General features: G+C 33.6%; 1 protein-coding gene across 10 annotated transcripts in view; it reads left to right on the plus strand.

Moving 5' to 3' along the window:
• NLGN1 (neuroligin 1) overlaps positions 1-8,225 on the plus strand; it is an 832,721-nt gene extending 824,496 nt beyond the window's left edge. For 7 of the 10 annotated variants that reach the window (XM_058730519.1, XM_058730518.1, XM_058730516.1 and 4 more), the window contains 3 exons: positions 237-449; positions 3,914-4,703; positions 5,601-8,225. In XM_058730519.1, coding sequence (XP_058586502.1) covers positions 237-449; positions 3,914-4,703; positions 5,601-6,423 — 1,826 coding nt within the window. In that variant the 3' untranslated portion in view covers positions 6,424-8,225. The remainder of the gene's footprint in view (positions 1-236; positions 450-3,913; positions 4,704-5,600) is intronic. The other 3 variants (XM_058730520.1, XM_058730523.1, XM_058730525.1) reach the window with 1 other exon arrangement.
• The last annotated feature ends 5,486 nt before the right edge of the window (positions 8,226-13,711 follow it).

Below are 13,711 nucleotides of genomic sequence, written 5' to 3' on the forward strand. Positions count from 1 at the left end.
GAGAGAGAGGGAGACACAGAATTGGAAGCAGGCTCCAGGCTCTGAGCCGTCAGCCCAGAGCCCGACGCAGGGCTCGAACTCACGGACCGCGAGATCGTGACCTGAGCCGAAGTCGGACGCCCAACCTACTGAGCCACCCAGGCGCCCCTCTTTAATTGTATTTTAATTGAATGTCTGTTTGATTCATGTCAACTCAAAAAGGTGATCTAAGGTATTCTTTTATTTCAATCTTCCAGGTTTCTTAAGCACAGGGGATCAGGCTGCAAAAGGAAACTATGGACTCCTTGACCTCATACAGGCTTTAAGATGGACTAGTGAGAACATTGGATTCTTTGGTGGTGACCCCTTAAGAATCACTGTTTTTGGATCTGGCGCTGGGGGTTCATGTGTCAATCTGCTGACTTTATCCCATTATTCTGAAGGTAACCGTTGGAGCAATTCAACCAAAGGTATTATGCAGGTTGCAAATTTTGACAATTTTGGTGTCTGCATGCTACCACCATCAGTAGTATGTGATGCTCTGTACATATTTCTCTGTTGAAACTGAGTGTTAGGTTGAGCTCAATAACTGTTTAAATTTTTGTTTCTTCAGCTTTTCTATGCATGTTTAAATTTTTGTCAAACTCTTTTCTTTGTCTCCTGTGGAGCTTGGTAAGGATGCCCTTTCAAGCACACTTCAGAATAGTTAGCATTACAGTTACTTTTCTTTCCTCTAAAAGGTGATTTTGGGGAAAATCAAAGATGTTCACAGTTCTGTCATCTCTGTTTATTCAGTAATCAAAAATCAAAGACAGGTGTTTTTTTTTTTTTTTAAATGCAAGGATTGTGTATTATCTATTTTCAAGACAATAGGCATTTAAAACCCTTCACCAGTAGGAAGATAAGGAAGCAGTCACAAGCTGGTTTGTCTGGAAACAAGGTTTTCACTTGTTGTCTGAATAGAGAATGGATGTTTGATTATTTTGCATGCATGATCCAAAATTGTCAAAGCATCAAGGTCACTAGTAGAGCTTTTCATTAAAAGGAATATTAGGTTTGAATTTGTGCTTTTTCTATTTTCAACCTCCAAAGTGTTTATTTTTTTTCCCTGTAAAGCTTGGCAAAGCAGCTTGGAGCACTGAGGCTGCTTAAACCCATGAAGCATTTTTCTTGTCTCCATTTTCATGCCTTGACACCCTTTTTCCAAAGTGCCTGCCCAAGGCTCATCATGTTGTTGTTTTTTTTTTTTTATGAATTTCCATTTTACCATGAGTTTAATTCACTCATTCTAATTGCATTATTAACTTGAAATATCCGCAAGAACAGAAGTGTTTTGTTGGAAAAGACTGCAAAAGCAAATACTTTTTCTCTATTATACATAACAGAGAGGAAGACAGAGCAGGCACATCAACACAGACCATTTTATGTTTTCTGCTTTTTTTATTGTCATTTTATATATATTAAAGAAGTATATACTGTCAAGTGTAATTCATGAAGCATCTTGATCTGTAAGACTGAGTTTTATGATATGGAGCATCAGACATAGAATATGTGTTTTCAGTATCAAAGATACATTGATGTAGAATTTCAAAAGAACAGCCTATCACTAAATGAGTATATATATTTGGAGAATCATATATTTTCATAGACTTAATTTATAGATATAGTTTATGTGACATCTTCTTTACGTTATAGAGTTAATAGAGTTCTGATTTGAGATGACAAAATGACACATATGAGAACATTTCCAAGTGTATAGGGATTTTGGTCTATAATGAAGTGACTTATTTTGAAATAAACTTTGTTGTTATTGTTTTTTCATTGAAGAGATTAGATTGTTCTAGCTGAGGACTATATGAATGCCAATATTTATGTAGGTTAACATTAGACAATCTGTTCAGACTTCTTAGGGTCGTTTGATCTCAAATATTGTTTCTTCCTATTTATTCTAAAAGTTTTTCTAAATGTAGAGCAAAAATGGGCACCAAAGCTAATCACCTAGTATAAAACTAACATTTGATAAAGAGATGAACCAATTAGTAAGTTGGCCAGCATTGCTATTCATCAATTGGTGATTTAATGAACAATGGCCAATGTCTATGCCAATAGTTGAAAATATAATATTCCATCACACTCTTCAAGGAAGACTGTCCATGGCAGGGCCAGAGAAATGGACTTATATTTTATTTAGTCTTAAGCCTATCTCTACAAAAAGGCTGCATGATTTTTAGCAGGAGATGCCCAGGAGATACCTTAAAATCATCAAGCTAATTCTATCTCCAGTGCAGACATTGAATTAAAGTCTGTAAACAGCAAGGTTACAGCAATGCTCAGATACTCCTGGTATCTACCAGGAGTCAACCACAACTTATATAAACATAATAAGCATTTTCATTAATGATAAAGTATTTGGTTTTTCTAATACTATCTAGATGGCATATTTCAGACTATAATGAAATATATATTTTTTTCAAATCTTCTTTGGTATATTTAATTAATCTCAGTGAGCCCCTGAAATGGGAAATGATCACCAAGTTTATTTTAGTTGTAAAGTTTTTAATTAGTAAAATATTTTTCTGAACAATTTTTAACAAACACATAGCCTATGTAATTTTTAAAAATTATCTGTATTTATATCATTTGCTCTGGCATACTTTGCTCTGATAAACTAAAAATAAGTTCATAAAGAAGTCAGAAACCAAAACAAATTTAAATTGGTACTGTTTGATTTTTTGAATATTTTTAGAATTATCTAAGAACACATTATAGACACTTTGAATACATGTACATGTTTGGAGAAAAATCTAGAACTTTGCTTCTAATTCAGACACTGCTTTAACACCTTTTTGAAAAGAATAATTCTTATCTCATTAACACATATGAATAATTGAGCATGTGTTTAAATAACAACTATGAAGGTATTTTTGGAAATTGATAATAAATGTAATTTTTAAAGAAAATAGATAAATTATGTTTTAAAAACAAAAATTTTATTTGAAAATATCTTAATGAGTAGATAAAGTGCATTTGTAAATTTGAATGGGATGGATGCAGCCCTTATCAAACTGCATTTGGGACCATGATTTATAATTCTTAAACGCAATTAAGTAAAAAGCAGTGGACCATGACTTTTTCATCTTTTATGATAAAATATAGCAGTGAGTATTCAACAGTAGAAAAAGTTAAATCACCCCACACACACACACAAACACACACTGAATCCTTCTGCTGATGGTTTTTTCTTTAACCTAGTGAAAACACTTCAAATGTTATATCTTCTTCTGAAAGATGAATATTCAGCACACTATGTCTGACATGAAGAGCTGGAAAGAGTATGTCTAAAGTGATATTCTGTTGTGTGCCTTCTGGGCCATCCCCAGGGTATTAGCAAATTCCCCAGCCCCAGTAGTTGTGTGAGCTCCCAGCAATTCTTTTTTTTAATAAATATGATTAAAACAAGCATACAGAGCCATTTTGAAAGAAGATACATGCAGCCAAATTGGAAGAAATATTCTCAAAAAAAAAAAAAAACAGTACAAATTCTAATGAAGAGTTAAGGGGGAGAAAGCCCACCTGGTTGGCTTTCATAATAACATGGGTGTTTACATGTTGGGTGAAAAAATACTTGGGACTTTTTACCACTAATATTTACATGTTCTCCATCTCTCCTTGCTTATTGCCTCTTTGAGACACTAAACAATTTAGACCTCTTGATCCTTAAAGCAGTTGCCACTCAAAGCATAAGACTTTACCTCTTTGACTCCTTATACCTTGGGGATGTCTTTATGTGCCTTCTCTTAAGCAAAAATGTCTCTATCTTCCTGTTTCTTGAGTTGTATATGGGTTTTTATATACACAGCTAAAATATCAGATGTTATTGTTTTACCACAACATTATTCAAAAGTCATCTCAAACTCTGTTGTTTTTCCTATAGGACTTTTTCAACGAGCAATAGCTCAAAGTGGAACAGCCCTTTCCAGCTGGGCTGTTAGTTTCCAACCTGCAAAATATGCTAGAATGTTGGCCACAAAAGTTGGTTGCAATGTTTCAGATACAGTAGAGTTAGTGGAATGCCTACAGAAGAAGCCTTACAAAGAACTTGTTGACCAAGACATTCAACCAGCACGATACCACATAGCCTTTGGACCTGTGATTGATGGTGATGTAATACCAGATGACCCTCAGATATTGATGGAGCAAGGAGAGTTTCTCAACTATGATATAATGTTAGGAGTTAATCAAGGGGAAGGGTTAAAATTTGTTGAAAATATAGTAGATAGTGATGATGGCATATCAGCTAGTGATTTTGACTTTGCTGTTTCCAATTTTGTTGATAATTTATATGGATATCCTGAAGGCAAAGATGTTTTGAGAGAAACCATTAAATTCATGTATACTGACTGGGCTGACCGTCATAACCCTGAAACCAGAAGGAAGACATTATTGGCTTTGTTTACAGACCATCAGTGGGTGGCACCAGCTGTAGCTACAGCAGATCTTCACTCAAACTTTGGTTCACCTACATATTTCTATGCCTTTTACCATCATTGCCAAACAGATCAGGTTCCAGCTTGGGCTGATGCAGCTCATGGAGATGAAGTTCCCTACGTACTAGGAATCCCCATGATTGGACCTACAGAGTTATTTCCTTGCAATTTCTCCAAAAATGATGTGATGCTGAGTGCAGTTGTAATGACATACTGGACAAATTTTGCTAAAACTGGGTATGTACCTAAGTAATAAAGTTACCTATAATTGAATAAAAATATCCTTGTAAGCATTTAAAAATAATACATACTTTGTGTCCAAATGATTTAACTTAATGGATTAATACCAATAATACATTAAGTCTCTTTATTCAAACTTGTATATTGTGCTGTTTCAGAAATCATTGCTTTATTAGCTCTTACTTCTTAGAAGTTTATTAAGACATACCTCTGGGGAAAAAGAAAGAAAGAAAGACTTATATTTCTGTTGTATTACTCAATAAATAAATTTATTTTATTTTTTAATTACACGGGACTTATTCTTGTTGTTTAGTAGTGGCAAATATTATTTTATAGTGCTTTCCAATTTAGACTATTGTTTGTCCTTTGATCCTTCCAACTTCTTTTTTAGGTGGGCAGGTCAGGTATCGTTAATCCATTTTGTAAATAAGGGACTGAGGTGATGAGAGCCTAGCCTCATATAGATATTCATAGCTCTATGATATACATAGCATTACTAGGACTTACAGCCTCATCTGCCAATTCCAAAACTCAGGTTTTTTCCACTATTCCATGCTGTCCTTGCTAGTTTGCCTATGAGACAATGTGTATGTGTGTGAATTTAAAAACCTTTGGGTAGACAGTAACCCATCTCTAAATGGCCAGAGAGAGCAAGATTGTGAGGCTTACTCGCATTACATCATCATCCATTTAACCTGCCTATGATAGGATCTATATTTCTAAGTTGACCCAAATTGTTATTAAAACACAGTCTAAGGCCTTGCTAACTTGCCAAGTTACCTCTTCAATTAGATGTTAAACTAGTACTATTTTGAAAAAGAAAAAACAAAAACAAAAACAAAAACAAAAACAAAAACAACTTTGTTCTCATGAGCGCTTTTGTTCTTCCCCTAGTGACCCAAATCAACCAGTCCCTCAAGACACAAAATTCATCCATACCAAACCCAACCGCTTTGAAGAAGTAGCATGGACCAGATATTCCCAGAAAGATCAACTTTATCTCCATATTGGATTAAAACCAAGAGTTAAAGAACATTATAGAGCCAATAAAGTGAACCTCTGGTTGGAGCTGGTACCTCATCTGCATAATCTCAATGACATTTCTCAGTATACCTCGACAACAACTAAAGTGCCATCAACTGACATCACTTTCAGACCTACGAGAAAGAATTCTGTACCTGTCACATCAGCATTTCCCACTGCCAAGCAGGATGATCCCAAACAACAACCGAGTCCATTTTCAGTCGATCAAAGGGACTACTCCACAGAGCTGAGTGTCACTATTGCAGTTGGAGCATCACTGCTGTTTCTGAACATCCTTGCCTTTGCAGCCCTGTACTACAAAAAGGATAAGAGGAGACATGACGTTCATAGGAGATGCAGCCCTCAGCGTACTACAACCAACGATCTGACCCACGCACAAGAAGAGGAGATCATGTCCCTCCAAATGAAGCACACTGATTTGGATCATGAATGTGAGTCCATCCATCCACATGAGGTGGTTCTTCGGACCGCCTGCCCCCCAGATTACACACTAGCTATGAGGAGGTCACCTGATGATGTTCCCTTAATGACACCCAACACCATTACAATGATTCCCAATACTATACCAGGGATTCAACCCTTACACACATTCAATACATTTACCGGAGGACAGAACAATACTCTGCCCCATCCCCATCCCCACCCCCATTCACATTCAACAACCAGGGTATAGCCAGATAAGAGAAACAAACTCTATTTTTTTGATGGATTGCAGTAAAAGATTACTGAAGATTCCTTGGCTTTCAACCTACAAGACTCTTACTATTTAAATAAGGAGGAATATTATGTGAATATACATATCAAGAACTTTGGGGGTTTTGAAAAAATTAAATTGTACATATATACACAAATCAACTTTAAAAATGAATTTCAATTGCTTGAAGCAATTGTTCTGAATGATACTTTTTCATTCATATTCAAGAATTAATTTTTTGAAGATTTATGTTACATAATGGAATTAGGCATGTGGAACACCAAACAGGAAAGAACTATGTCTGAAATATAAAAAATAAAAATAAAAAAACAACCATGAATATGCACAAGGGACACACCAATGGAATGTCAGATAATTTTCACCAGTTTTTATTTGGAGCTGTTTTATTGTGTAGACCATATTTACATATTTGGATAAGTACACAAAGCACCAGTGCTGTTAATGGCCTTAGCGGAGGCTCATGCTGAAATTTGCCAGTAAGACAAAGTTTAAAGACTGGCAGGTACAACGTTATCACATAAGTGCTGTCAGTATAAAGTTGTGGGGATAAAGGAAACTGGATATTTTTAGCACGATGTGCATGATAATTTATATGCTTGGTGGCTGTGCTGCTGATTAAGCCGTAATTAAAATTCTTCTCATCCCATTGGAGTCTTTAATAGAAGCTTCCTCTATCAATTGGCAGAACCTAAAGAAGATTTTTAAGGGGCAAAAGTAATTAGAAGTAAATAATTCACAGTAGTTTTGATAATAGGAAGAATTAGTTATTAAAGGTATTTGAAGAAACTATAGTTATAGTGGTGAATACTCGCTGATAAGAATCCCAGGAAAAAAAACATTCCTGTGTTTTTAATGTTATTTTCATTCCAACCTAAATAATTTATAGAAATACAGCCCTATTTGGACATGTGCTACAGGATCTATAATTTTCTGTGGTTTTTGTTATTCTGTATTTTGTTCCTTTTGGTAAGGTGAAGTGTGTCCAAAGAGTTACTTGCAACAGTCTTTTATGATATGAGGATGCCCCAAATTACCACTCTGATTACAGTTCTCAGTTAATTGATTTACTCATGTTGCATGACAAAATGTTTACTACTAATAATTCAATATACAGTTATGTCCCTCCTCATATCACTTATCTTTCTCACTGAGGTTCATCCACTGGAATTTACTCACGCAATCTCAGTAGAGTACAACATAGATACAGAACCTAGAAGGAGAGTCAACACCTGGAGGATTTTAGTCTTACACGTATGTGTGATTTTAAATGAATACTTTAAGACCACAGGAAACTCTTCATCCCCCTGTTGTTTACCAGTAACAGTATATCACAGACCTTTCCAAATGTTTGTATATGTAATCAGATGTACATTTATATTAAAAAAATTGAGATGGACTTAAAGAGCACATCCTGATAAATACTTTCTCTCTTACCTGTACTATATTTCTATTAGACTAAAGTTATGTGATTTTTTTTTACATTTTTTCAGATGACTAGCAATTTTGATAGTTTGTAAGATAATGCAAAGAACTTTCTCTGACAAACTAACTGCAGTAACAGAAACCTTTCTTTTCAGTTACTCTTTTTCAAGAATGAAAGCTTATTATACAAAAAAAAAATTGTATACTACTTGATGGAAACAACTTTGTACATCTTGGCCATGTCACTGGTCATTGCGTGAAATAAAGATAATCTGGATAATGACTATTAGTCCAATGCTAAGAGACATGATCTTTGCTCATTAAAGAGCTAAAATGTTTATTGCTGTTTTGTCTTTTTTTTAAAAAAAAAGGAAAAGAAAAGAAAAGAAACATGACTGTCTCAGAGAGTCATTTTTCTAGACCAGTAGGGTTTTTGAAGACATACAGGTAACTTCTACAGGAAACACACCGTGTATTTAAAGGCAAGTCTCATCTAAGATGAAATTGATGAAACTTTATAAGCCCAGGAACTCATGAAAAATATTAGCTTTGTACTTTTAAATACCTCTTATGTGAAAGTGTTGTAGAAATAAAATGTGCCAATTGTTTTCAATTAGAAACACAGGTCCCAATTCTCATTGTCAAGGAAAAGGTCTATTGGAAATAAATGTGCAATATTTCATGGAATGAGAATAGCTAGGTTCATAATATAAGGGTGATTAAGCTATCATAAAGTAATGGATAGGAAGTTATCTTCCTAAGAGAATTTAAAAGTGCTGAGCAAGACATTAAGCTGACACTAAAAGATAAAATCTTCTATATCAAGGAATTTCTTTGCTTGTAATTTCCCCTCCCAATTATTAACTATCAATTAAATGTAGAAATTACTCTATAACTTCAAATAAAAATCCCTGTTAGAAGCAAAAAGTCTTCAAAACCCAGAGCGGTCTACATGCAGTTTTTGCCTGATGTGGTTATGCTTTTAGGCTGTGAACTGCCAATGTAAACCAAGAAAATGAATTGCTTAGCATCTGAAATATTGCTAATCAGAAACCCGTCTTTTAATACACTGGTTAAAAAGCAGAAATAGAAATGGTAACTAAATGAGATATGAGTGAAATCTTTCATATGCATTACTTCACTTGGCAAAATCAGGCATTCCGTTATATCTTAATGATGGCCATATTTACGTCCACCTACGTAGCTGTTGCTCTAAATTAATCTATCAACCTACCTATATATGCCATAACTGACATCTATGTTATATTAATTTAGGGAAGTGATTTAGTAAAACAAAGCATAGTCCTACTCTTTTTTCTAAATTAATGTAGTACCAACTCTGTGAAAGATAAGAAGCATTTCTAGGTTTTATTACTGTTCTCAAGTTGTGATAAAGTCATTGTGAAGGAGTATTAGTTGTTAGTTTTATAATTACAGCAGCTAGTTTTCTGAACATAAAATGATTTCCCACAATAAACAGAATATTAAGAACTGTTTTTAAAGCTGAAACATAATTTCTAAATCTAAGAAAGACTTTGGATATTGTTAAATTTTAACCAATATCTTTAAAATGTATTTATTTAGATAATCTTCTTTAGAAAGAAGTAAGTCACAAAATTAAAAGAATATTTTTGACATTACTTATTAATTCAGATTTTCCTCCCTCAGATTAAATTGCAAATAGTCAAGGCTGCTTAGAATTTATACAAATATTAAGCCAAAATGGACTTTATTTCACTGTTTTGCTATTCTATAAAATTATTGCCAGACATTTATCAATAGATTAAAGTTGTCCTAGAGTATGGGATTAGAAACATGAAAGTGATAATTTCCATAGTTTTAAATTTCTATTGAATATGTTGACTCTGAACACAATCTGGTTGGCTACTACAGATGTGTCATAAGATTCATTAGCTTTATAAAAATTGGAAAGTCATTTGCTAAAGCATTAAAAATGTCCAATTTGAATTTGGAGAGATCATGCTAGCAGCTCAAAGAAGAAAATCTGAGTAAAGTGTAAATTGTTTCATTCCTCATTTCAAATTTAAAAGTTGACCATAATGATGCTTTCATTTGATTTTTTGATCTGTACAATGCGAAAACAGCAACAAATTTTTAAAAATAATTAACCATATATAATACTTAAAAGGAAAACAACTCACTAATTTTCTTACAGAAAAGAAATGCCAAAACTCGATTGTTGTATCTTTATCATATTCTTCTCAGTGATTTCACCTGTTGACATACTCATACTGACACACATATTAATATCATGAAAAGATACAAAGAATGTGGCAAATATGTTTCAGCTTTAACAGCACTACTACATAAAAACTACTGGGGTTTTTTCTTTGGCGAGTTTCACTGAAAGATTTTCACAGGGCAAAATGATGAATGGAATTTTTAGGAAGCTATCAAATATCATGGCAATCCTTTGATGTTTGTTTTCCTCTGTGTTATTTGTTTAAAGTACTGGGCTTTTTCTTCATTTCTAGTAATTAGTTGTTATAGACTATCAGTTTTTAACGTGAGTGAAAATTAGATAATTTGGTTATATATACTTGTGAAAACATGCTCCCAAATAAATTCAATTAATGGGCATTTCCCTGCTGAGATTTTTGTTATCATTCATTTAATTATCTTGTCAAGCTTTACTGTTAACGACAATTGTTTTGGCTTTTTAGTCAATAAACTAAGGGAATTTCTCCAACAGCCTTATACCTCTCCTGCACTTGATATGATAACATACACTTCAAATTTCCATCAGAAGCCTCTAAAGAAAAATCCTGCTAATGTGAAACATTTGGTAGCCAACTTGATTCTCTTTATTCTGGCACTTGGGTGTGTTTGTATATAGGCCAAAAATCAATTACATTTGATAAGAATTATGGAGAATACAGCCTAGAATTACCATGTGCAGGGTATAAGTGCCTTTCTTCCTAGGGTTTTATTTCTTATTGTCTTTTTTAAATTTGCAGATCCTGATAATTCAACTCAAAAGATACAATAGGACGACCATGTTATAAATTTCCAAAAAGAAAATTTTATTTAGAAAGATCTTTTGTTGCATTTAATTTGATTTTTGTATGACAGCAAATGGGTCCAAACTACTCCTACAAAAGATTAACGTGAATTTTTGGAAAATAACAAATAATTATTTAGCCATCTGATGTAATAGTATTTAAGTGTAGAAACTTAAATCTCTAACAAACTTTAGCCTTTTTCCAAATAAGTAAATTTAACTTAAAAGGAGTCTGAAGCTATTAGGGACAAACATAAGTTAGAAAGTATATCACTTTTTCTAGTCAACCATTATATATACCACATGGTATATATATCCTATATAGTATGTGGTTTATAGGATGTTTGTGATGGTCCTTCCAGACTCATATATTTTCAAATGACTTTGTATTCCATTCTACATATGTACTAATGTCATAGAATTTAATCTTCTGTAGAAGGTCAAGCCAAAGTGCTAGCAGTTTTGTGTTGAAATGAACAATAACAATTAAAGCTTTAAAGAAATTTGTAAAGGTACAGTAACAAAAACACAGCAGATGAAGTTAAAACAAAGGGACTATTTTTGAATGCCATGTCTAGGGTTGTTGTCTATATTAGATGGTATGTTCAAAAGAATTTTAGTGTTTTTGATTCATCTTTTCTGCACTCATATCATTTAGCAAATTAATGGGACATATGTCATGGTTTTTGTAAAAAAGGCCATTGGGTGTCATGATTCAGTTTGTGTTTGGGCATCCATGGCTTTCATTAAAACACATTTATTATCATGAATAAATATTACCATGTTTTCCAAGTTGTGTTGACTATTTTTAAACTCAGAAATAATTTCTTGTCTGTGTGACACACACAAAAACATTTCCAAGATAAATGTTCCTTTCCAACTTCTTTGTATTGCCCACACATGTGCTGACAGTTCTGATTTGACAGAGCAATGGTCTGTTCACCTTTGGTGAATGCAGAGGAAGAATCTAGAGAGTGAATTTGGGGAACTTGAACACTTATTGCTCAGCTTGTCAGAAAAAAGAGAGGAAAGGGGGAGGAGAAAAAGGGAAGGAGTAAGGAAATGAGGGAGAAAAAAAGAAGAAAAACTTCTCAGTTTTAGATTAATGACTTTATACCTCCAAATAGTTATTTTTTAGAGGTTAATGACAGCTTACTAATAAAGAAGAGTAGAAATTTAAATAAATCTCTTTAAACCATAATCCACTGTCCTTAGAGAATAAGATTTAGGAAGAGACAATGAATTTAATCCTTAATCCAGGCCTTGGTCAAATTGTTTCACTGGAAACAAATAAAAATAAAATCTAGAGTGATATATTTCTAGTCATGTTCTATTTAATCAATAGTGATCTTGATAGAGAAGACTGAGTGAGGTATGGACATTGCTCGTCTATATATAACCTTAGGTAAGAATACAGTTAAACAAATAAGCCATCATAGAATTTCCCAAAATATGCCCTAAAGATCAATATTTCCAAATTGCTAAATAAAAGAACTGTCTTGTTTTGCAGGTCTCTGGGGCCACATATAACCATCAATACCAAATAACGTCAAAAAGACGTTCAAAGAGTTTCACATTCCACAAAAGGGTTTAGATGTTTTGTAGGGTTTGATGTCTTACATGATTACATTCTTACCACATCTTTACATTTCCTTGTAGGTTACAGAATGTTATTTCTGAGTTCAAAAAACAGTCCCAAATATATTCCATAAATGTTTATTTGAAAACACTATTTACCAATGGAGTGACAAAGTTTTCAGTTCTTCTTACTGCCCCAAATCTGGAGAGTTTCCTTGAATATCCCTTTAAAACATTTCTTTCTCTCCCACAAAAATATTCAGCCTCATTCTTGAGTTGTCCTCTGCACTAGAGATCTTCCTACCAGCTACTTTCTACCAGCAGCTTTTATTTCCACGCCGTCTCCCATAACTATCTATGACTTCTTCTCCAAGAATGTAGAATTTATAGGGAATGTGTCCAGGTGATCCAAATGAATGGTGCCTTAGGAATTGGCTTCCTCTGTTCCTCACACAGGTTAGAAGCTAGTGTACATCATTTAAGCAATGAGAAGAATTAGTCATTCATTTATTCAACAAATAGTGCTCATCATGGGCCAATGTGCTGAATTTTAAATACAATGGCCTGAATGTTAAACACTTACCCAATAAAATACAACTATTACCACCCTTGGAATAGGTTTAACCACTTAAACTATTCAGATATCCTTCTCTACTCTCCACTGTACCAAATCATTACACAATACTTTTATCTGTTTTAAATGTCTCAAAGTAGTAAATATAAAACAGTATTTGCTGAGTTCACAGCCATATTAGTTGAATTCTATTGACCAAGTTCACCCATAAAGGCAGGTGTGTGACAATCCTTTCCAATGATAAATATAGCAATATCTGAAGCCACATTATACTATGCCAAAATAAATCAAACATGAAATATCCAGCTTAAAGTTCATCCAATCCAGCCACTTAACTGATTCCTTAATCCTCTACCACAGTTCTAACATGTGGTTGTGAACTTTATTATTGCATACCATTGGTCTGGAATTCTAAAGCAGGTGGCTACTCTTGAGAGCATTTGGAATTTCTTCCTTAAATTGATCTATTACTCTATTTTTTCTTTTGAAAGTCATAAAGTCTCCATCACATGACTTCCTTTCAAATATTTAAAGACAACTATCACATCTTTCATGAGTCATTTTCTTCTCAAAGCAAATTTCCTATTTTCAATACATAATAGCTTAGTCTTCACCATTTTGATCATTTTTTTAAAATATTCTCTCAATCT

Source organism: Neofelis nebulosa, chromosome 5 (assembly GCF_028018385.1).
Source record: "Neofelis nebulosa isolate mNeoNeb1 chromosome 5, mNeoNeb1.pri, whole genome shotgun sequence".
NCBI lineage: Eukaryota > Metazoa > Chordata > Mammalia > Carnivora > Felidae > Neofelis > Neofelis nebulosa.